General features: G+C 31.5%; 11 protein-coding genes across 11 annotated transcripts; 6 read left to right on the top strand and 5 right to left on the bottom strand.

The window, feature by feature from the left end:
- Nucleotides 1–160: 160 nt before the first annotated feature.
- DFA_04128 (uncharacterized protein) lies at nucleotides 161–1,358 on the top strand (the record flags this gene model as incomplete). Its single annotated transcript, XM_004366480.1, has 3 exons — nucleotides 161–336; nucleotides 617–897; nucleotides 1,105–1,358. 3 exons carry the CDS (start codon nucleotides 161–163, stop codon nucleotides 1,356–1,358), a joined length of 711 nt encoding a protein of 236 aa, XP_004366537.1.
- Nucleotides 1,359–1,447: 89 nt separating this feature from the next.
- DFA_04127 (uncharacterized protein) lies at nucleotides 1,448–1,876 on the top strand (the record flags this gene model as incomplete). The annotated part of the gene is made up of 1 exon (XM_004366479.1): nucleotides 1,448–1,876. One exon carries the CDS (start codon nucleotides 1,448–1,450, stop codon nucleotides 1,874–1,876), a length of 429 nt encoding a protein of 142 aa, XP_004366536.1.
- Nucleotides 1,877–2,269: 393 nt separating this feature from the next.
- DFA_04126 (SMAD/FHA domain-containing protein) lies at nucleotides 2,270–6,563 on the top strand (the record flags this gene model as incomplete). The annotated part of the gene is made up of 6 exons (XM_004366478.1): nucleotides 2,270–2,449; nucleotides 2,561–2,672; nucleotides 2,753–3,093; nucleotides 3,171–3,722; nucleotides 3,800–4,958; nucleotides 5,242–6,563. 6 exons carry the CDS (start codon nucleotides 2,270–2,272, stop codon nucleotides 6,561–6,563), a joined length of 3,666 nt encoding a protein of 1,221 aa, XP_004366535.1.
- Nucleotides 6,564–6,625: 62 nt separating this feature from the next.
- coq5 (ubiE/COQ5 methyltransferase family protein) lies at nucleotides 6,626–7,747 on the bottom strand (the record flags this gene model as incomplete). The annotated part of the gene is made up of 3 exons (XM_004366477.1): nucleotides 6,626–7,041; nucleotides 7,136–7,321; nucleotides 7,366–7,747. The coding sequence occupies 3 exons, from the start codon at nucleotides 7,745–7,747 to the stop codon at nucleotides 6,626–6,628; spliced, it is 984 nt and encodes a 327-aa protein (XP_004366534.1).
- A 216-nt stretch (nucleotides 7,748–7,963) lies between these two features.
- On the bottom strand, nucleotides 7,964–9,075 carry DFA_04124 (uncharacterized protein; the record flags this gene model as incomplete). Its single annotated transcript, XM_004366476.1, has 2 exons — nucleotides 7,964–8,023; nucleotides 8,113–9,075. The coding sequence occupies 2 exons, from the start codon at nucleotides 9,073–9,075 to the stop codon at nucleotides 7,964–7,966; spliced, it is 1,023 nt and encodes a 340-aa protein (XP_004366533.1).
- Nucleotides 9,076–9,765: 690 nt separating this feature from the next.
- exoc4 (exocyst complex subunit 4) lies at nucleotides 9,766–13,837 on the top strand (the record flags this gene model as incomplete). The annotated part of the gene is made up of 9 exons (XM_004366475.1): nucleotides 9,766–10,327; nucleotides 10,417–10,618; nucleotides 10,685–10,978; nucleotides 11,060–11,201; nucleotides 11,284–11,940; nucleotides 12,019–12,242; nucleotides 12,309–12,525; nucleotides 12,616–13,302; nucleotides 13,367–13,837. 9 exons carry the CDS (start codon nucleotides 9,766–9,768, stop codon nucleotides 13,835–13,837), a joined length of 3,456 nt encoding a protein of 1,151 aa, XP_004366532.1.
- Nucleotides 13,838–13,900: 63 nt separating this feature from the next.
- On the bottom strand, nucleotides 13,901–16,195 carry DFA_04122 (uncharacterized protein; the record flags this gene model as incomplete). The annotated part of the gene is made up of 4 exons (XM_004366474.1): nucleotides 13,901–13,905; nucleotides 14,078–14,956; nucleotides 15,027–15,805; nucleotides 16,158–16,195. 4 exons carry the CDS (start codon nucleotides 16,193–16,195, stop codon nucleotides 13,901–13,903), a joined length of 1,701 nt encoding a protein of 566 aa, XP_004366531.1.
- A 137-nt stretch (nucleotides 16,196–16,332) lies between these two features.
- DFA_04121 (uncharacterized protein) lies at nucleotides 16,333–18,954 on the top strand (the record flags this gene model as incomplete). Its single annotated transcript, XM_004366473.1, has 7 exons — nucleotides 16,333–17,385; nucleotides 17,463–17,846; nucleotides 17,876–17,959; nucleotides 18,033–18,284; nucleotides 18,349–18,432; nucleotides 18,497–18,583; nucleotides 18,661–18,954. The coding sequence occupies 7 exons, from the start codon at nucleotides 16,333–16,335 to the stop codon at nucleotides 18,952–18,954; spliced, it is 2,238 nt and encodes a 745-aa protein (XP_004366530.1).
- Nucleotides 18,955–19,132: 178 nt separating this feature from the next.
- Nucleotides 19,133–21,381, top strand: DFA_04120 (uncharacterized protein; the record flags this gene model as incomplete). The annotated part of the gene is made up of 5 exons (XM_004366472.1): nucleotides 19,133–20,050; nucleotides 20,120–20,524; nucleotides 20,595–20,843; nucleotides 20,909–20,983; nucleotides 21,046–21,381. The coding sequence occupies 5 exons, from the start codon at nucleotides 19,133–19,135 to the stop codon at nucleotides 21,379–21,381; spliced, it is 1,983 nt and encodes a 660-aa protein (XP_004366529.1).
- A 313-nt stretch (nucleotides 21,382–21,694) lies between these two features.
- On the bottom strand, nucleotides 21,695–22,855 carry DFA_04119 (uncharacterized protein; the record flags this gene model as incomplete). Its single annotated transcript, XM_004366471.1, has 2 exons — nucleotides 21,695–22,671; nucleotides 22,789–22,855. The coding sequence occupies 2 exons, from the start codon at nucleotides 22,853–22,855 to the stop codon at nucleotides 21,695–21,697; spliced, it is 1,044 nt and encodes a 347-aa protein (XP_004366528.1).
- Nucleotides 22,856–23,054: 199 nt separating this feature from the next.
- DFA_04118 (uncharacterized protein) lies at nucleotides 23,055–24,112 on the bottom strand (the record flags this gene model as incomplete). Its single annotated transcript, XM_004366470.1, has 4 exons — nucleotides 23,055–23,089; nucleotides 23,128–23,738; nucleotides 23,812–23,953; nucleotides 24,040–24,112. 4 exons carry the CDS (start codon nucleotides 24,110–24,112, stop codon nucleotides 23,055–23,057), a joined length of 861 nt encoding a protein of 286 aa, XP_004366527.1.
- Nucleotides 24,113–24,388: the final 276 nt, after the last annotated feature.

The raw sequence follows: 24,388 nt of genomic DNA, 5'->3' as shown, positions 1-24,388 counted from the left end.
ATAGTTCTCCTTGATCGGAGGCAGTCCCGTGCATTTTGAATGTTGTCTTTCTTGTTTCCTGTGTTTTTAAAAATAATATATTGATTGTGCATTTTTATGTGGTCTTTCGATCTTCTACTTTATCATTTTTTTGTTTTATTCTAATAATAAGAAACAAATCATGAGCAGTACAACTATAACTACAACAACAACAACTACAAAAGATAATCAAACAAGTGATGTTGGTTGCTTAGGTGGTGCGCATGTACAACTATCTCAATACATTCAATCGATCATCATTGACTTGTTGGTTCATAATAACAAAAACACTCATCGTTCTTATTGTAATGGATCTATGTACATAACATCTCAGATGACATCACATCTAATGATCAACAACTTAAAAAGACATTCAACAAACATCATACATTCAAACAGATAAGTAATATTGCACTGGTATCGAAATGGTGGATGAAGGTGTCTCGTCAAATAACATCAAAAAGTTTAAAGATTGTTGGTCCGTTGAAAGAATCTTACTTTTCATCATCAAAAGATCTCAACCTAGTAGAATCACTTAAATGGAGATTGATCGATAAAGAATCTCTCGAGGACCTTCACAACTACCACTAAACTGTAGTATCGAGTTTGATATTTCAAGATTACCTCTTCTACTACCACACCTAAAATCTATATATATTGTTGGAGACAATTTGAAACAACAAGAGATGCAAGCCATCACACAGTTTATCAACTTGTTTCCAAAGATTAAAGTCAACTTGGATATCACCGTTGACAGTCGTGTGTGGGAAGGACAAAAATGGCCTCGCAATGTATCTTTTACAGGACCACTCGACCCCAATACAGTCGTATCAATCTCAAGCAATGGATATTTCGATAATATATACCTTATCGAGGACTGTCATAAAATGATGACTTGAAGCCAACCCATCTCAATGTGGGGTTTAGCAATGGCCAAGATGATGAAGGTGGACGTTTTCATTTTGACTACCAAACTCTATTCCAACACATCAAATCAACATTCAACATGACTTTATTGAATTGAGAGATCTAACTTTCTTTTGACAAGTTCTGACTTTAATATTCAATCTCTTAAAACTGGTATAGTGACTTGTTATTTGGAAAATAGCGATTTACGATATGCTAGATGTGAGGCATGTTATTTAGACCTAAATATTGAAGATACTCTAGAAGACTGGGATCAACTATGCACCAATCTCACCAACAATACAACTTTGAAAAGACTATGGTTGAATAATCCACATGAAAGAAATGTCGACCAAAAGAAACAAAAAAAACAAAAAAAGGAAAAGGAAAAAGAAAAGACCAAGCTAACATCAGTAATCAAGACCAACCAATAGTGAATGATAAAAGATTTGCATTGCCATTTACATCAATTTGGAAAGAAAATAGTACGATTGAACTACTTAGATTATCAAAGCTCCCGAAAATGATTTCACCACAATTCTTTTCGACTCTATCTCTTAATCAAACCATCACAACATTGATGTTGACCAATGGTACATTGGTTAAACAATTCATCCCATCATTTTGTCAATTAATATTGACCAACCAATCAATCGTTGCACTAGACATTAGTGATAATTATTTGGAACCAAGTCAAGATTTGGATCAAGCATTCAAACAAAACAAATCGATCAAAATATTGAATATTTCAGAGAACCAATTTAATCAAGATATATTTGATGCATTATTATCGAGTGACACTGTACAATATTTATTAGTAGATATAAACCGACTAGCATTTCATCAACACCGATATTTTAGTGAATCAAAATCATTGATCCAAACCTTTTTAATTGGTGCCACCACAAATATGAAACCTTTTCATTTTAATCCTTCCATTCTATCAGATTAACCAAAGGGGTGAGTTGGAAATCCCTCCTGCTCATAGATAATAGTGTGATGGATGGATGGCATGGCATTCAATAATAATAATAATAAAATTTTGTACCATTATTTTTTTTTCTCATAAAAAGTAAGTTTATGATATAATTTATATAATAATAAAGTAATAAATAGTAGATATACATATGTATCAAAATGCTTTAACTAATCCATAATGATAGGGTACCCTATCACAGAGGAGGTACCTTTTTTCTTCGAATTTGTTTTTTTACCGTTGGATATTTTTGAACATGCTTCACTGCTTGTTTTATTGTTGTTCAACGCTCACACAAAGAGAGAGATTTCAATAGATTATATTATACAAGCATATACACACGACAAATATACATACATATACATCTAAATGGCAGATAGAACATTTAGAGTAGAATATGCAAAGACTGCAAGATCATCTTGCAAGTCGACCGATTGCAAAGCAAATATACCAAAGGATACGGTTAGAATAGCAAAGATGTATCCATCGAATAGATTCGATGACGATGGTGTTGCAACTGATTACTTTCATTCTGAATGTTTCTTTAGAGTATGCAAAAACAATGAAAGGAAAAAGAAAAAGAAAAGAAAAAGAATATCTTTTACTAACATATATATATTTATATGTATAACTATCTTCATCTTATTCTTCTTTCTATAGGCACAAGGTAGAGCAAGAAAGACATCAAAAAGAGCAGAAGATATTGAAGATTTAGAAGGTTTTGAAGAATTGGAAAAGAAAGATCAAGCTGAAATTAAAGATCTACTTTATAGTAAGTTGTTGACGTATATGTCGTATCAAAACATATAAGAGAAAGATTAATCTAACCAACATTTATTGTTTATTGTTTAGAACAAAAAAATGGTCTACTAAAAAAGAAAGGACCAAAGAAGTTTGCAGCAACAAATTCTAAAAAGAAGGGTGATAGTACTAGTGGTGATAAGAAATCATCATCATCATCATCATCAAAAGCTACTGTTAAAAAGACTTACAATTTCGATGACGATGAATTATTTGATGACTCTGATGATAATAATCATCATACTTCTTCCAAAAAGAAATCTACACCACCAAAGGACAAGGATGATCATAAACCAACCAAACCTTCATTGACTCCACAAAACTTGGACATTAAATCTGTTTTATCAAAATCTTGGTTACAAGGATTAGGTGGAGAAAAGTGTGCTGATACTGTATGTGTAAAATAGAATAAGAATAAGAAATAGAATAATAATAATAATAATTAATAATTATTTCTTTTCTTTTCTAGCTTGGATTAAATGAATTTTTAGGAAAGAATAGAAATTCAAAATATTTACCAGATAATAGATATGTATTTTCATCATTGAATGCAGTTGGGTCACCAATCAATTGTAAAGTTGTATTTTTAGGACAGAATCCAATTGCAAAGCGATCTAGCGCAAGTGGATATGCATTTTGTGATCAACAATCAAATTCATGGAAATTGGATGGACGCAAGACTGTCATTAACCTTGTACGTGCTGCTCTGATGTACAAGGGTGTCATTACAAAGGACGACGATATTGACACTGTCAGAGGTGTCCTCAGAGAGGTTGATCTACCAACAGACAGTGCGCGTGAGTGGTTCAAGGTCGTCGCCAGACAAGGTGTCTTGTGGCTCAACACTCAACTCACAGTCACCGAAGACGACGAAGATGACAAAAAGCCACACGAACAATTCTGGCGTCCTGTCATTGAAGAAATCATCCGTACCATCTTTTCAACTAAAATCGATGCTGAAGATGTCAAAGGTGTTGTTTTTGTAATTGGTGGTAAACATTCTCATAATTGGAAATCAATTGTAAGAAATGAAAATGAAGAAAAGCAACAAATATAAAATAGATCAATTTAATTAATTAATTTATTTTTAATCTATAGATTGAAACTATACAATCTGAATCAATGGGAGTTATACCAATTGAAATATTGGAAACACCAAACCCAATTTTAGAAACATTCCTCAGTTCAAATGTTTTAAAACAGATTAATGATAGTTTAAAGAGTATGGATAATTCTTTGATCGATTGGTTACCTCCTTCACATGACGATGACGATGAAGAAGATGAAGACGATCATGTAGATGAAAATCAAGAAGAAGAACAATCAACTATTAAATTAGAATCAAAATCAACAAAAAGTAATAGTCAACAACAAACTTCATCTCCATCAACTACATCAACGACTACTACAACTACAACTTCAAACAATAGTCATAGTAGTAATGATGGTGGTGATAAATTAATAGTAGCAAATTTAATTAAAGAAGATGGTACAAAGATTCCATTATATGATGGAGTAGAAACAGAATTGGGTAGAACTGTTTTAGGAATTATGGATCTAGCTATTAGTAGAAGACAAGCACTCATTACTGCAAAGATTGTTGGTGCTCGAACTATTATCGAAATTGTAAAGTTGGGTATCAACCATTTATACATCAAGGAAAATGGATCAGACGATTATTCAACCGTACCATTTGATACTCCTGCACAATTGGCCGATGGTGATGTCATTAGTTTCTCTAATAGAAAATATGCTTTAATTGTTGAAACTATTAAAAATATCAACTCAAATAATAATACAACAAGTAACAATAATAATAATAGTAAATCAAACAAGACTGATAGTAGTAGTAGTGACAACAAGAAAAATAATGATAATGAAAAGAAAAATAATGAAAAGAAGAATAATAATATTTCACTTGGAACAATTGGAAAAAAGAAATATAATTTTGATGATGATGAAGAATTTGCTAGAAAGTTACAAGATGAAGAGAACGAGTTGGCAGCAAAGGAAGAGAAAAAGGAAGATAAAAAGAGAAAATCAACCACCAAAGCACCAGCCAAAAAACAAGTCAAAAAGAAAAAGAAAGATGAAGATGAATACGACTATGACGATGATTTCATTGATGAAGATGATTATCTAGAAGACGAAGGATCAGATGAAGATTATGTTCCACCTAAAGATCAAGATGACGACGATGATGATTTTGATTCAGACTTTGAACCACCCAAGACTAGATCATCAAGTAAACCAAAATGTAAATATTGGGGATCCTGTTATAGAAAGAATGAAGATCATTTGGCTCAATTTAGACATCCCAACTAAATCAAAACAATAATTAATAAATAAATTAATTTAATTTGTATCAAAAAAAAAAAGATCTTGGGGCCACGAACCACGAAAAGAGATCTAGATGATCTGATGGTTCGCAATTGTTTTAGTTAGATTCAAAAGATAGATAAGATAGTCTCTTTATACTTTTCGAGAAATGATAAATAAATTATCATATGTAGTAATAGCAAAGATATATAGATTATTAGATTCCGATGATACACTATCATTGTATGATACATGTAAAGGAACGAGAAAGAAAAGATTGATAGAATTGGATCATGCCTATTTTGACCCAGACTTTAAACCTCTGTTGGCATTACTCAATTGCTACAGAGAGATTACGGTACATCGCAGTCGGTACTCTTACTTTTTAAAGGTACTGTCTCGTTATTCAGAGCAAGAGGATATGGGTCCTCGTCTACGATCAATCGTCATTCGAAATGATATCGATATCTTGTCGGTTGCCCAACTCGAGCAGTTAGAACCACTCGTATTCCCACAAGATATAGAAGAACTGTCCATTAAAGGCAATGTGTTGATCAATACCAAACAACAAGACTATCCATCGACCATCACCACTTTTAGATTCTCGTTGGATTCTCAATGCAACGAACTTGTAATTCCAGCGTCGACCATTTATCTTCGCCTCAACACTAGTTTCTTTTCGTACAAAGATTGTGTCATCCCACCATTAGTCAAGGAATTGACGCTGCTACAGTGTAATGATAAAATGCCAACACCCAAATTCTACCCGCTGTCTCTGACCACGCTCAACCTCCGTTACAAATTACCAAGGGTCTCGTTTAGCAGTGCAGAGTTAAATCAAGCGTCGAATATCACCAAATTGACGTTCTGTCAAAACTCTATATGTTATAGTGATCAATTTGTACCTGGTGACTTTCCACCCAATCTTGAATACCTCGAGATGCCCTATGACTTTAACAGACCACTTGGTCAAGGTTTGTTTCCTCCAACTCTGACCTATCTGTCGTTTGGATACTTTTTCAACAAATCAATTACGGTAGACGTGCTTCCCAACGCGCTGCAAGTGTTAAAGTTTGGGTCTAGATTCGATAGTAAAATAGAAGTTCTTCCATTTGACCTAAAACAACTATCTTTTGGAACATGGTTCAACCAACCTATTTCAAAAAATCTTTTACCATTTGGTTTACAACATCTTACTTTTGGACATTTGTTTAACCATTCATTAGACTCTACTATTCTACCACTGTCACTTGTCTATTTGGATGTTGGAGATACTTATGATCATCCAATCACCTCTACAACTTTTGCTAAAGATTCCCAATTAGAGACTCTAATCCTTGGAACTGCGTTTGCATCGACCATTGAAGATTCATCTCTACCACCTAGTTTAAAGTATCTAACCATTGGTTCATCGTTTGACAAGGATTTAACCTACACTAATATCCCATCTACTCTTGTACAATTAAAATTAATAGGTTCTAAACCTTCTACATTAAATATTCACAATACAATCCAACTTGCTCATAAAAAAAATAACAAATAACAAATAATAAATAAATAAATGTATAATACTATTAAATTATATTTACTTTTCTTCTTTTTCTTTTAGAGTTTCCAACCAGAATGAATTGCACAAATACCAAAGGAAAGGTTTTTGTAGGTAACTTGTTTGAAACCAGCTTGACGAATCATACCGGCAAAGTTATCTTGAGTTGGGAATTTACGAATACTTTCGACTAGGTATTGGTAACTTTCGCGATCACCGGCAATCATTTGACCGAGGATTGGAATGACGTTGAATGAATATTGGTCATAGGCAAATCGCAGTGCTGGGTTTGGAATCTGACTAAATTCAAGACACATGAATCTACCACCCTTTTTCAATACTCTATATGCTTCCTTTAACACGACATCGATATTTGTACAATTTCTAATACCAAATGATATAGTATAACAATTAAATGATTCATCTTCAAATGGTAATTGTTCGCTATTTCCTTGAATGAAATCAATTGATGGGTCTAAACAAAACAAATAAGTAAGCAAGTAAGTATAATGTCTTTTGCTTATATTTATGCCTTTTGTTATCTTTGTTATGTTATCTTTGTTAGTTACCTGAAGTTTTAGTATAACCATTTTGAATAGCTCTCTTTTGACCTTCATCCAACATTGCTTGATTGATATCATATACAATGGCAGATGATGACAGTGAAGCTGTACTACTTAATTGTCCAGGATGTGGGTTTGGTAGATAATATGGGTTTGATTTAATCTTGTCTATGAATCTAAATGATATATCACCTAAAAATAGATAATAAAGTAAGTCAGTAAAGATCATCTTTTACTTTGTTCTTTTATCTTTTCTTCTTCTTTACCTGTACCACCAGCAACATCTAATAAATGAGAACCAGGTACTGGATTTAAAGTATTCATGAATTCATCCTTCCACAATCTATGAATACCCAAACTCATTGCATCGTTCATAACATCATACTTTGAAGCAACTGCATCAAATACACTCTTTACCATTGTCTCTTTTTCCTCTGCATTGATAGTTTTGAAACCAAAATGTGTTTGTTGTTTAGATTCTGATGATGATTGAGTAGATGATGATTGATAACTATTATTTGAAGAAGTAGTGTTATTACTAGTACTACCTGTAGTAGTACTAGAATAACCTCTAATAAATGAAACTGAACTACGTAATACTCTTCTTGATAACAACATGATTGTACTTGTTATTCCTATGAATAGATAGACAAATAATCGAATGATATAAAGCATTAATGATAGATGAATCAGATGAAGTCATAGGAGCTAGTATCTTCATTGCTTGATCATTTTCGGGAATATCATACGCACCCAAAATTTTATACATAATTTTAAATAAAAATCTATCAAACGTTTACCTCTCACAAGCACAAGTTCTTTCATAGTTTATTTTCAATATTTATGATGATTTAAATCAGACAGTGTAGTTAGGGATCCTCTTCTTCTACTTATCTTTATATTTTTTGTAGAAATAGATTATATGTTAGTAAGAAGAGATAGAGATAGAATGATGAATCTCTTTGAGAGTGAGAGATACATACAACAGAAGTAGAATTACGACGAGCAGATTGAATGTTATAATGTAATGGTCTAAAGGTTGGATTGGTAGCTAAATGGTATTGGTGTCCAAATTGATTGCAAGCATGACTATTGTGACCGCCTATTGGATGATTGGCAACGTTGTGGTGTAGGTGATGGTATCCATTGGTTTGTTGAAGGTTTAAGTCTGGTTGTTGTTGTTGGTATTGTTGTTGGTTTGAATTCAATCGGTTGAATTGTGTACCCATATAGATTAATAGAATATCTACTAAAAGTATTTCAATACCACCAGTGACTAGTGCAATCAACATGGAGAGGAATAGTAACCCGACTGGAATGGGTATACCAAATATGATGGCACGTTGTTTCATCGGGTCCATGCGACTGTCGATGTATTTGTAGTATCGACTGATACGACGAGTAATGTTACCCAACAAGAAATATCGGACTGTCTCTCCATAAGTATTAGCTTTATCCAATATACTCAATGCATGATCATTGTCATGATGGTTGTTGTTATCAACATCATCATACGAGTTTTGTTGGACTGCTGGAGAACAGGGTGGAGCAATGCTTCCGTCACGGAGACGTGTCGAATGCGGTAACCCCTTTTTAGACTGTTGCAACAATTGGTGTTGTTGGTGTTGTTGGTGATGAATAATCTCTTGACTATTACTATTCTTTTGGTGTTGGTGTTGGTTGTGGTTGTGGTTGTTGAAATGGTGATGAAGGTCATCTACACTACCTCCTCCTCCTCCTCCACCACGATGCATTAATTCATCGTGTTTGACATTTTCATGTTGGCTTACATGATGTTTTGGATTGTTATAATTATTATTATTTAAATTTTGGATTGTTTCAAATCGAGAATCTAAAATGTCAGAGATAGAGTGTCTTCTACGACACGACTTTGAAGTCAAAACTGAAGATTCTCTTATAATATTACCATTAACTATTTTAACCATTTTTCAAATTATTATTATTATTATTATTATTATCCTTTTGGTATTAATTATGAATGATTTAATTATTATCTTTAAATATTATTATTTTACTATAAACTGCAACCTTTCTACTCTTTTTTTCTCTATCCACCTTGTTGTTCAATCTACTGTCTCTCTGACAACTCTTATAACAAAATCAAAATATTAAAAAAATAAATAATATTAAAATTTAAATTAAATTTAACAACCCAAGAAAGAGAAGAACTATAGTTTCATTGGAAACTGTCTTTTCAATACGGAAAAGATTTAATTATTAATATTAATATTATTATTATTTTTATTTTTAATTAAAAAAAAAAAAAAACTAAAAACTAAAAAACAATTTCCTTTTTCATCCATCACCAACAAAAAAACAATTACGGTATTCTCTCACTTTGAAAACTAAATAATCCGAATAGTATTATGATATTATATATAATTATATTATATAATTTATACTTCAAATTATTGTATATATTATACTTTTGATTAAAACTTGATAAATGATGAACATGTTTGATTAAAAATTTAATATTGTACACGGATTTTTTTTTTTAACACCGTAAATCTGTGGAGGATGTCGTCGTTTTCATTCATTCATTAATTATCTATCTATTTTATTTGTATTAGTATTAGTATATATCTATCTTTCTTTTATATTTAGAGAGAGAGATGGATTTTAAAAGTAGTTTAGGAATGCCTCGAGGAGGTGGAGGTAGTAGTGTAGGAGGATCAAGTGATGGAGTATCATTTAATCGAATCATACCAGGACAGTCTCCACCACACCAAACATCTACATCAACACCATCTACACCAACCAACAACAGATACAGTAGAGGTAGCGATGGAACACCACGATTTGAAAGCTTATTACCTAGAGGCAGTGAAGGTCTATCAAGAGGGGGAAGCGACGGCTTTTCAAGAGTAGGAAGTGATGGTATGCCTAGAGGAGGAGGAGGAGGAGGTAGTGATAGAGGTAGCGACAGTATGAAGAGTAGTATTGGGTTACCTCAACTATCACCAACACTATCGAGTAGAAATGAACATGCACCCATTCACGAAGCAAAGATTATGAATACATTAAACAAGATACCAGATATGTATCAAGCACCAAGTTTCGAGGCAAGAAAGACTGCTCTCGATTTCATGAGATCACATCATCGTACAGAACAATTAAATCAAATTGAAGGATGGTTAGATGAATTAAATGATCATACTGATGATATTGTTGATGGTAAACGAAAAGAAACAAAAAGAAACAAAACAATATCTATAGAAAAACTAAAAGACTCTTATTTCATTTTCAACCTACCTACTTTTTAGTATACTTTCAAGGATTTAACAAATCGATTCATAATTATTCAAGAATATTACAATATATGGGAGATTCGCATTCCAATGCTATAACAATGAGTAAAGAGGTTGAAGAAATTAACAAATTAATTTATTTCAATAATTCAAATATCGATAGACTATGGAGAAGAAATCTTGAATATTATTATATGATTCAAATTTTAGAAAAAATGTATGATTAATTAGTTTATTCGTCATGATATAAATGATGATATTAATACCTTTGATTTTTTTATAGGGAAGAATTAAAAAAAGTACCAGATTTATTAGAAGGATATGTAAAAGGAAATCATTTTGTACATGCATCCAATTTGGTAGTAAATTCATTAAATGCATTAAATGAAAAGGATTTGGTCAATGTTAATGCATTGATGGATCTAAGACAATCATTGTCAGAGAAAAAGGAAGAATTTAATGATCTCATTGTCGATAAATTAAATGATCATGTCTATTTAAAATCTATTAAAAATGATGAAGATGATGAAGATGATCTATTTGATTTTAAATCAAATCTTAAAAAAGCTTTATCAATGTAAGGAAAATAAGAAAATAAGAAAAAAAAAGAAAAAGAAATAGAAAATATTAATATTAATATTTTCTTTTTTATTATTAGTAATTCACCATTACCAACACCACAATTTAAAACAAATCAAACAACTCAAAAGAATAATCATCAAAATAACAAAAATATATCTTCACCCAAAGAAGATGATGAACAACCATTAGAACTTGAATTAATTTCAAAACAATCAAATGTAAAATATGAAAAGAAAAAAAAAAGATTTAATTATCAACAAAAAATATTAATATTTATTTTTTATTTTATTTTTTTCAAAGTCAATTGAAGATTTAAATTTAAATCCAGAAACAAATGGTAAATTATTTATGAATTTATTGGTAGAATCATTAAGTGTATTGGATTATTTGGAACCGGCAGTAGGTTTAATACTTGGAAAGATTTCAATTGAATTGAGAAATATTGTCAATACATGCTCCAATACTGTCACACTTAAATATCAATCAGAGGGTCGTGCGATACCAAGAGTACCTGGCGAGGGTGGACTATTGACAAATAGTAATGGAGCCGATCAACTTCAAGACCATACATTTAATCTTTTACTTGGTGATCATATCCACAAAACCGATAGTACTATACCATTGGTCGATCTCTTGAAAGCCATTTTCAGCAAGATTATGATGGTATTTAAGAATCATATGACCTTGTCCATCATTGTCAATGAATCAATTAAAAAGAGACAAGAAAACAAAAGACGTCATCAATTCCATGGTTCTTTGGAAATCTCTGCCGACTCGTTAAACAGCTCTGGTCAGGATTCTTCCAATTCTGATGAACTCTATAGTGTTGGTTTGGTTTGGGAAATTATGCAAAAAGAAATTCGTGAAATGTTACGTATTCATCTTCATGATACTTCAAGTTTATTATTAAGAACCAATTCAACTCTTTTAGATCAATCAAAAACTTCTTCAGTTAGAGTAAGCAAAAAAGAAAGAAGAAAAAGAAAAAGAAAAAGAAATATATTTTTGTATTTATACTTTTGTTTTTTTTAAAAGTTATTTAGTTTTTCAAATTCAATTGTAACAGAATCATGGAATGGTAGTACAAGTCCACTTTCATCACCAACAATTGGTGTTGGATCAGGTGGTGGATTAAATAATAGTACTGGTATTACAAATGCAGTTAGTATATTTAAAGCTTCTCAATACAATGTAACTCCAATCTATCCAATGATTGTTAAATTTACTGATCAAATTGATTCAATCATGACTGGTAAAAAGTAAGATATATAAAAAAAAAAAGTTATAATTCTTATACTTTTTCTAATTTTTTATTTTTTTTTTAGACCAAGACAAGAATTAGGACTTTCAAAAGATGATGGATCACCAAAAGGATTACTTAGATTATATATTGATGATTTTGTTCATCGTAATTTCTTACAACATATTAAAAATGATTACAAGGAACGTGTAACAGCTGCAATTGAAGGTCCAGATGCATTTAAACCTTTGGAAAGATTTAAATTGGCTTTTAAATTACGTGATACAAAACCAATTTTAAATGTAAATAAGAAAAAGAAAATAAGAATAATAGATAATAGAATATTTCTATTAAATTAGATTTATTAATTTTTTATTTTTTATTTATTTTAGAGTACATTACAAATTTATCAATTTATAACAGAATTACATTCAGATATTGTAGCAATGAGTCATTATGTTGAAGAATTTGGAGCTATTATACAAACATCATTATTACGATATAAAGAAAAATGTTTGACCAAATTTACACAGGAATTGGAACCAACACTTACTGGAGCATTAATGAATCATCCAGAACTCTTTAAATATTTACAAAACCAATACGATAATAAGAGACAAGAGATTCCAAAGTTCCAAAATACAAGAGAAGAAGATAATGAATATAGACTAGAGTCTGATCTTTTCACCAATCAAGAAAGACCAGTTCAAAAGAGTCAACTATTGTTGGATCTTGAAAAATTGACAATGTTGGCCAATCTCAATTACAGTTTGGAATGGTTGGCTGATAGAGTATCAAATTTATTCTGGCCACAAATCAATAGTACAGCCACTCCAACCATGGCACCAACAAAAGATAATGATTCCTCTCAACCATCAACACCAGCTCAAAAAGGAAAGACTCCTGCCAAATCAAAACAACCACCAGTTTTACAAAAACTTTCACCAGAAGTATTGGATTCTCTACGTTCAATCGATTTTATCATTCAAGATCTTAGAGATTTAGCTAAACGTTGTCTTATTGGTTTAAGAATTGAATACAGAATTCATTGTTTTTACTTTTTAGAAGGTTTTAAAAAGGTATATAAACAAAAGAAGTAAAAAACAAAACAAAAAGTATTTATATTAATTTTTTTTTTTTTAGGGATCATATATTTGTGATGAAGAAAGAACAGATCCAGATACATTTATTGTGGAATTGAATAAGGATTTATCAACAAATGAAGAATCAATGTCAACTTATTTATCAAGTGATAAATGTCAATTCTTGTTTGGTGGTATTGCCAAATTGATTGGTAAATTATTAATCAATCGATTGGTCCACATCAAACAACTCAATATCAATGGAGTTGCCAAACTTTGTAAAAATGTCTACACTCTTCAACAAAATCTTACCAATATCATTGTTAAACGTGAAATGTTTTTTGATAGAATAAGACAATTCTATCAATCATTGTCCAATGAAGATGAACTGCTAACCTATTTATTAGAGAAAATGATTCAACCCTATTTCACAACTGAAGAAGCAAGAATCATTATCGATTTCTTATCAACAACAAAAAGAATTAGTGGTAATGCAACTCAAACTTTAGAAGCTAAATTTAAACTTATGTAAAATTAAATAATAAATAATAAATAAAAAGTTATATACCAGTATTATTTTATTTCTTTTTTTTTACTATTCTTTTTGTAGAAACTGGTATAGATTTTTTTCTTTTCTTTTTATCAATTTCTTCTTCCTTTTCTTCTTCTTCTTCTTCTTCATCTTCTTTCTCTTTTATATTTTCCATTTCTTTTTCTTGAATCATTTTAACAGTTTCTAAATAAAATTTATCACTTTTAATAGTTGACATACGTAAAAGAGATTTTGAATCAAAATCGAATCCATAATCCAAAAGATATAAAACCATTTCTCTCGAGGATGGAGCTAAAAGAGGAATGATTTTTGTTGAAATATCCAAACGGTCAAGGAATAATTTTGTTTCTTTTGGTTTCTTTTCTTGATAGTATTTTAACAATTCAACTGATCCATGACTTATAATTTGATCCAATACCTTTTTAAAGTCAAATTTTTTAGGTTGACATTCTTGCATGTGATTTAAGATATTGATACGATTATGTTTGATTGGTAATTCAGAATCGTATCTGAGATCTTTTTGCTTTTCAGTGATGAATTTGTACACTGACAAATTGCCTTTTGACAATGCCTTTGATTGAAGTGTTTGGAGATCGGCTTTTTGGAATTTACTTTCAAAAAGCATTAGAGTCTCGGGTGTGATAAAGAATGTGAGAGTTGGAACTGGTTTGAATCGAGGTTCTATTAAATTACTTAATTTAAAGAATTGCATTTGCGCCAATGTCTTTAGAACCTTGCATTTTGATTGAAGAGTGAATCTTGAAAGAACTTGACCTCCTTTTTTAGAAAATGCTTCGATGAGTGGTATGTTTTCCTTAGTGATAAAATAAAAGAATGGTTTGGATGAATCTCGAAGATTCATAGTACCAACATCTTCCACTGTCAATTCGTCATAAAACTTTGGATCTAAATCGCAAACCACAAAGTTTGGAAAATGAGTCAACATGTATTCATACATTGCTTTACATGATGTTTTAATTGGTCCTCGATATTGTGAATTTACTAATTTTAGATTTGGAACTTTTGATAGTATATATTCAACAATTTCAATTACTTCATCAATATTTTCATTTCTAAAACAAATTTCTTGAAATATTACTAAAGAAAATAAAAAAAATGTTAGAAACAAAGAGAGAGAGATTAACTTGAACTTTTGTTTTTTACATACATTGAGTATGAGTTAAATCTACCAAGGTAATATCATGTTTTGTTAAATATTTAAAAAAGTTTGAACATGAAAGGTGGTGAAATTGTCTTGTGAATTGATAGAGATCTTGGATGATTTCTTGTCTATTGTCTTTGGTTGAAAGAGACAATTCAAAAGGTACCAAAGATTCTTGAAGATGACGGTTGCTAAGGAAACAACATCTACTCGACAATACACGATGGTATTGTTCTTGCGTGATGGTTGGATGTAATTTTCTGACACGTGATTCCAACAATTCAAATGTATCTCTGTATCTAAAGTTGGGACACATCTCTTTACCAAAGAATATTTTGAATAGTTCATAATGCTTTTCTACGGGATGCTCCAAGATATAGGTGTAAGAGTTGGTACTACCGTAATAGTATTTGTTGAGTGGGACGGTCTTGATGTAATGTTGCAATAGACCAATATCACCAATCTTGAATAGAGCATCTGGACTCTCCAAATGACTAAAGTAATCTTTAATCTCTGGTAAATGAGTTGCTATCCAATTGTAGTAGGTTGCATTCCCATGAATAGACGTTGCATGAATCAAGTCAACCAAATTGGTACTATACAATTCAGATGCACTTGTAATTGCTATATTCTTTTCGTCAAACAAGTATTCAAATACTTTTAAATGTCCTCCACGTGCTGCTCCATTATAACATCTTTCTCTTGATAATCGTACAGGTTCTGTTTGTTCTACCAACGTCTTTATAATTTCTATATTCCCTCCTTGACATGCTTTCTCTATTAAACTAGGTAATACAAATTTGTTTTCTGAAAGATTTGAATTAATAACTTATTAATGCTCTTCTTCTCTATCCTCTCTATCTTCTTTTACTTTTTAATTTATAAATAAACATAAATTGATTATAATTTGTAACCTTTTCACAGATTAGTTCAATACATTTAGGACCAAAGTATAACTCGTCTTGTAGAGACTTTACTTGTTTCATCTTGTACAAGAGTAAATCTGTGTAGCCGCATGATATCATGTCAAAGGGGTCGACCCAATCGCTGTACTTTAATCTAAATAGCCTGTAAGGTCTTTCTTCATGATTGACCCATTTCTCTTGCAACTCGTAGTATATCTTTTCTTTTAGATACTTTGATCTAAATATTGCTCTATATAATTGTATGTCCATAATAGAAAATAGGGTGAGTGAATAAAAAAATAATAATAAATTACAAAACACGACACACCTTTGCAGACTTCTTCGAAATTATTATTATTATCGATTATTGAATGATTACTTTTTGTTGATTTACTTTGTATTGTATGATGGATCTAACATTTAACATCAAATGTAAAGTATGTGGGTCAGAGGAATCAACATCAATCGATGAGTTTAGATTACATGGTATCAATCATTGTATACCATCGATTGCTAGATACTTTGGTGTTCATGAATTAGATAATCTATCTTATCTAATGCCAACACTACACCAACAAATGCAATATCAAAGATATATGGAAGATCAACAACAACAACAAGATATATTAAAAAAGAGAAAGATAGATCATAATAATAACAACAACCATCATCCTCTTCCTCTTCCTACTCCTCCTCCCCTTCCTAATATTGTTACAACATTCAATACAATAAATTCACAATCACCCAATACAACTTTAACTTCAACCTTGACATCAAGTTTAACTTCACCTTTCACTTTAACAACAATGACCGTTAGATTTAAAAGTTTAATTGGGTCACAATTTATTAGACAAACGATATTTAAACATGTAAAAGAGTTAAACAACAAGAAGATTGATGGAAATTATAAATCACTTTCAGGTATAGAGATTATCGATCTACCTCGCCTTGGAATGATATCTCTGTATGGTATGCCATGGGAGTTTATCAAACATTATCTACCACCTCTAGAAGAAGTGTTATTAAAGAGAAGATGGAATGTGATTAGTCGATATTGTTCACATCGAAATGCGACATTGTCAACACTACAACAACTATTGGAATGGTCTCCAGATTACGATCCACAAGATCAATACGAGAGTGTTCATCAAAATTTATTTTACGATATATCCTCTCAAGGACACACAGATATATTGAAATACCTTTTGAAAATATATCCAAATATTAAAACAAATGGAAATCGTAATGCAATAACGGTTGCATCAGAATGGGGACAATTATCAACAGTTCAACTATTATCGCAGATGAAAGGAGTAAAGTGTAACACTGATGCTATGGATAAAGCTGCAGAGAATGGACATTTAGATGTTGTAATGTATCTCGATCAGAATCGTACTGAAGGGTGCACCCACAAAGCCATGGATAAAGCTGCAGAGAATGGACATTTGGATGTTGTTAGAGTAAGTATATGTACATACATGTTGAATGGAACTTGCATTAGATAGAATTCATTAATTATTTCCTTTTTTATTTTTAGTATTTAGAGTTTCATCGTACAGAAGGATGTTCAACTAATGCCATGGATAAATCTGCAGAGAATGGTCATTATGATGTTGTATTATGGTTGCATCACAATAGAACGGGCAATGGAAAATGCACAGAACGGGCAATGGACAATGCATCAAAGAACGGCCATTTTGATATAGTCCAATGGTTGCATCACAATCGTAGTGAAGGATGCTCAGAAATGGCAATGAACAATGCATCTATGAACGGATATTTTGATATAGTCCAGTGGTTGCATAAATATCGTCGCGAGGGATGCACATCACATGCTATGGATAGAACAAAGACCCTCAAAATATTCCAATTCCTTGGGAAACATGGCAAAATGTGTACTCCAAAGCAATGGACAATGCATGTTTGAGAGGTGATATGAATTTTGTAAAGTTCCTTTGCAACAATCGAACTGAAGGATGTACCCAACAAGCTGTCATCAATGCATGTAATAGTGGTAACTTTGAATTGGTAAAGGTATGTAGAATGTTTATGATAAATAGTTTTTAAATATACAATATAAACACAAACTAACCCCCAACTTCTCTAGTATATACTCGCCAATTTGAATGTAGAATGCCCATCTACTGCAGTAGACTCTGCAATACAAAAGAATTTTAGTTTGGATATGATATCATACCTCGACAAACCATGTACTTTAAAAGGTTTGGAATGTGCCATAAAAAATGCTCGCTTAGACGTCATCCAATATTTCCACAAGAAATACTCAAAATCTAATGTTTTGTGGAATAGAGATGTATTAAATATGGCATCTGAATATGGTCATTTGGATATAGTAAAAGTAAGAAATTTTAAATGCGTCTCTCTTTTTTGAATAATTATTATTAATCTTCTTTTTGTGTTAGTTTCTTCATGAAAACAGAACTGAGGGATGCACAACCAAGGCTATGGATGAAGCAGCTTGTAACGGACATATTGAGATTGTTAAGGTAGGTACCTTTGTCCGAGAGAATCCAGTAATGAACTTACATTTTTTTTCCATCATTTTTTTAGTTTCTACATTTTAATCGAACAGAAGGGTGCACAACTGATGCTATGGATTTTGCAACAATGAATGGTCAAACTGTTGAAATGATAAAGGTATGTATGAAACGAGTATAGAATGAAAAGCTAATTCAAAAAGAAAAAAAGTACCAACTTGTTATCATTTTTTTTAGTGGTTACATTTTAATCGTACTGAAGGATGTACATCAATGGCTATGTGTCATGCTGCATTAGGGGATGATTGGGACAGCGTTGAATTTCTACAACAACACCGCACAGAAGGATGCCACGAGGATATCATATGGGATTCCAGGTTTCACGATATCCGCGAATACATTATATCCAACAAACTAATATCCATGGAATCTATTAAACAGGGACGTATCAAACAAATGCAATTCAAAGATGAAGACTCGGACGATTACTATGAAATGATTGATCTCATCAACAAATATTATGGAATTTGATCGGACCTCTGAAACCATCGAAAAAAAGGCAATTATTTTTGTGATCATAAAAAACAAAAACAAAAAATTTGCAAGATCTATATTTTTAGGTCAAACCATCTCACTTACATTGCACAAAATTATTTCATTCACTTTACTTTCCTTTGTTTTTGATAAATAGAATAGAATAAAAATAAAGATGGATCTAACAGTTAACATCAAATGTAAAGTATGTGGATCATTTGAATCAACATCGATCGATGAGTTTAGATTACATGGTATCAATCATTGTATACCATCGATTGCTAGATACTTTGGTGTCACTCTAGAACAACTATTTGAACGACAACAACTACTACAACAACAAAAAAGAGATAATGATCAGTTGGGAGGTGAAGAGTATCAACAACAGGATTTAAATAAAAAGACCCATCAACAAAACAACAAAGTACAACTATCATCTTCAACAACGATGACATTAAGATTTAAAAGTTTAATTGGGTCACCATTCATTAGAAGTATGATATTTGGATATGTAAAAGAGTTAAACAATATTGATGGTGTATCTTATTCAGGTACAGATATAATCAAACTACCTCATCTTGAAATGATATCTCGCTGTGCAATGCCATGGAACTTTATCAAACATTATCTACCACCTAGAGATGATGTTTTATCGAAAAGAAGATGGTATGTTATTAGTAGATATTGTGCACATCGAAATGCAACATTGTCAACACTCCAACATCTATTGGAATGGTCACCAGATTATGACCCTCAAGATCAATACGAGAGTGTTCATCAAGAATTATTTTACAATGTTGCTATTCAAGGACACACTGATATAATGGAATTTCTTTTAAAAAGATATCCAAATATCGTTTTGAATGGAAAGTATGGTCATAGCATTGATGATGCATCTGAACGAGGACACTTTTCAATGGTAAAACTATTATGCTCAATCAAAGGTTTAAAGTGTACCACTCAAGCCTTGGACAATGCGGCAAAGTTTGACCATTTAGATATTGTAAAGTATCTTGATCAAAATCGTAATGAAGGATGCACATCAAAGGCACTGGATTCTGCTGCCATGTTTGGACGCTTGGATATTGTCAAAGTATGTATATTTATTTTAGAAAACCATTTTTTAATAATATTAACTTAATTAAATATTCAATTTAAATAGTATTTACATTTTAATCGAACAGAAGGATGTACAACTAATGCTATGGATGGGGCAGCATTGAATGGCCATTTAAATGTGATGGAATGGTTAAATTATAATAGAAAAGAGGGGGTTACAAAGCAAGCGATGGATTTGGCATCACAACAAGGACATTTTCAAATCGTTAAATGGTTAGAAAGTCGTAATAAAGGGTGCACAACAAATGCTATGGATAATGCCAAGACCCTCGAAATATTCCAATTCCTTGAAAAAAATGGAAAAAGATGTACATCCTTGGCAATGGATAATGCATGTTTAAAAGGTGATTTGGATTTTGTTAAGTATATTCACTTTAATCGAAATGAAGGTTGTTACCAACAAGCTGTCATCAATGCATGTAATAGTGGTAACTTTGAACTGATAAAGGTAAGAAAATATAATCTATACCACATTCTTGAAAGTCCTGATGCTGACAAAATTCATTCCATTTATATAGTTTATTCTTTTAGGCATTAAAGAATGTCCACCACAAGCAGTAGATTCTGCCATTGAGAAGGATTGTAGTTTGGAGATTATAGAATATCTTGGCCAAGAATGTACTTCTAGAGGTATGGAATATGCCATAATATACGGTCGTTTGGATGTCATTCAATATTTCCACAAGAAATACCCAAAATCTAATGTTTTGTGGTCTAGAAATACATTAAACTTGGCTGCTACTTTTGATAAATTGGATATTGTAAAGGTAAGTATTGACTGATCGAAATTTATAATTTATTATTAACTTGACCTTTTAAACTTGACTTTTAGTTTATTCATGAAAATAGAAGTGAAGGATGCACAACCGATGCAATGGATAATGCCAAAAACATCGAAGTTACAAAAGTATGTATCGTGACTGTTTATTTAAATTAATTTACCAACTCTAATCATCCATCATCCATTAGTTTTTACATTTTAATCGTAGTGAAGGGTGCACGACCAAGGCTATGGACAATGCTGCCATTAGATTTGACTTGGAGACTGTTACATTCCTCCACAAACATCGAACAGAAGGATGCACAAAAGGAGCCATTCGTCTCACTCATCCTGATATCTACAAATACATTTTGTCAAACAAAATAATGTCAAGAGAATCGATCGAAAAACATTATGTAAATGATGGAAGCCTACTCTCACTTTTAGCATCCTCAATTAATAAGAGGGAAGATTTCTATGAAATTGTTGAAGCTGTCAACCAATATTATGGATTTTTACCTACAATGGAGAGTTTCGATTCATAAACGTTTTTAGACAATTTTAATATTTTGAATGTCTCACCCATACAAAGTGGAAGATTTATCTTCAAAGTTCATTATCGTTGACCATAAAATGAAATAAACTTTCTATTATAGTTGTTATTATTATTATTGTAACTAAAGGTATCTATAGTATCTTCTTTATCTGGCATTGCAATATGATCCGATTTTAAAGTGGTGATGTGGTTGATATTGGTGTTGAGGATAATGGTGGTGGAGACGTATTGGTCATTATAATTGGAGGAGTTGATTAATTTATTTGTTTGTTAATATATACAATCTGAAGACATTTTTCTGTTTATAGTTCTACTTCTTCAGATATTTCTTTAATCTCTCTTTTAAAAGTAAATCCACACATTTCTTGAAGATACATTTCTCTGTACGCTTTGTTTGTTGCCAAAACTGGAATTCCATCATCCAATGGTCTTTTAAAGTAGGCTCGATATGTTCCAGCCATTGGATGGGGCAATCTTTTGGTTTTGGTAAAATCGCAACAAAAGTCAGATCTAAACACCTGTACAATGATATCACCACTCGATGTGATGGTGTGTTTGAATGTCTCACCCATACAAAGTGGAAGATATATGGTCAGAGTTTCATTACCTTGACCATAAAATGAAATAAACATGCTATTATTATTATTGGGGTTCAAAGAGTCTATAGTATCATCTTTATCTGGCATTGCAATATGATTAGATGATACAGTTGGTGATGTAGTTGGTACTGGTGCTGGTGTTTGTGTTGAAAATGTTGGTGTATTGGTCATAATTGGAACCTCTGATGGTGTTGGTGATTTAATTGATTCATATGGATTCACAAAGGGTGATGGTTTTATAGGTGTAGTCGTAACATTATTACGAGTAGGAGTACTAGCAGTCGCAGTAGTAGTAGAAACAGGGGTTGGAGTGTGAGTAGCAGATGATGGAGTAGATATATCTGTTTGTTGTAATGATTTACTAATATTAGAGTTACGATTAATTGTAGCAAAATGTTGATAATTTGAATGACGAGAAATGATTGGATCTAGATCGTCTGTCTGTTGAATGCTTGTTGCTGAATTGGGAGACATGGGAGGCATTTGAGAATCTGCATACACACCACTGTACTTTTGTTTCTTTTGTAAACGTGAGACTGTATCTGGGTCAGGTACTCCTAATCTATATGTATTGCTTATTTTATTCAACACTTGAGGCTCTGTAAATCTAGCAAAGAGTTCATACTTTTTGATCTCTGCTGCTATTTGAGGCTGTGTTAATAATTTATCAGGGTTATCCTCTAATAAATATACAACCCAAATGAATGAATCAATGAATAAGTAGTTAGCCAACTAAAGAGTAATAATCATAATATATATATATATATATATATATATTCATTTCATTCTTTACATACTTTTAATTTTATCGATTGTTGATATAAGTTCTGATGTTTCAAGATCACTCCACTTTGCATTACCCATCTTATCTTTATGTCTTTTTTAAAATAAATATATGTACAAAAAAAGTAGAAAGATGCAATGACTGTATATAATAAATGATTTTTTTAATCGATAGAGGGAGCACTCGGTGTTTCGTAGTCAAAAAAAAAAGATTCAAATAGTAATTTAGAGATACATTCAATTTATTTGTACAATTTATAATAAATATTTATTTGTTATTTTATAATTCAACTTCTTCAGAGATTTCTTTAATCTCTCTTTTAAAAGTAAATCCACACATTTCTTGAAGATACTTTTCTCTGTATCCTTTGTTGCTAATACTGGAATTCCATAGTCTTGTGGTCTTTTAAAATAGGCTTTGTACGATCCAGACATTGGATGTGGTAGTCTCTTGGTTTTAGTGAAATCACAACACAAGTCAGATCTAAACACCTGTACAATGATATCACCACTTGATGTGATGGTGTGTTTGAACGTCTCACCCATACATAGTGGAAGGTAAATGGTTAAAGTTTCATTACCTTGACCATAAAATGAAATAAACATACTATTATTATTGTTATTATTATTATTATTATTATTATTATTGTAACCAAAAGTGTCTATATCATCTTTATCTGGCATTGCAATATGATATGATGATAAAGTTGGTGATGTAGTTGGTACTGGTGTTGGTGGAGGAGGCGTATTGGTCATAATTGGTGTAGTGGTTGGTGTAGAAGTTGATTCATTTATACTACTACTACTAGTACTCATAGGAGTAGGAGTAGGAGGAGTAGGAGACAAAGTAGTATATGTTGGTTGAACTGATAACTTTGTTGGAGAGTTACGATTAATATTCGAAAAATGTTGATAATTTGAATGTCGAGAAATGATTGGATCAACATCATCTGTCTGTTGAATGCTAATTAAATTGGGAGACAATGGTTGTAATTTAGAATCAAACACATCTCCATACTTTTGTTTCTTTACTTTACGTAGTACCATCAGAGTCTGTCGGTCTATAAGTATTGTTGATTTTGTTCACCAATTGAGCATCTGTAAATCTACTAAAAGCTTCAAGCTTTTTGATCTCTGTTGCTAGTTGAGGCTGTGTGAATACTCTCTCTGGGTTGTCCTCTGAATGAATGAATGAATGAATGGTTAGCTATAAACAAAGCCTATATAAAAGATAATCATTTAATATATATATTTAGTTCACATACTTTTTAATTGACAGATGATTAATAACAGATCAGCAGTTTCTTCCTTACTCCATTTAGCATTACCCGCCTTCATTTTCTTCTACTATAATGAAAGTTAATTAATAATTATTAACTTCACACACTTTATACTACTACTATAGATATCTAGAGATAAGAGATAACAAATTAAGTCAAGTAGAAAGATATTATCGACCTTTCATGATTCAAATTGACCTTTTGTTAAAAGTAAAAGTAAAAGGTAAGACAATGACGATGATCATAGAGCATCGACACCCTCCCTCAAAGATAGTTTTTAATCAGAAAAATGTCTCGAACTACGAGTTTTTTTTGAACTTCATATACATTTAGT

This window comes from Cavenderia fasciculata (genome assembly GCF_000203815.1).
Source record: "Cavenderia fasciculata unplaced genomic scaffold Scf_Dfasci-G-b-285a01.f1-5, whole genome shotgun sequence".
Lineage (NCBI taxonomy): Eukaryota > Evosea > Eumycetozoa > Acytosteliales > Cavenderiaceae > Cavenderia > Cavenderia fasciculata.
Note: the sequence above shows the minus strand (reverse complement) of the source record. Positions and strands in the feature narration are given on the sequence as shown.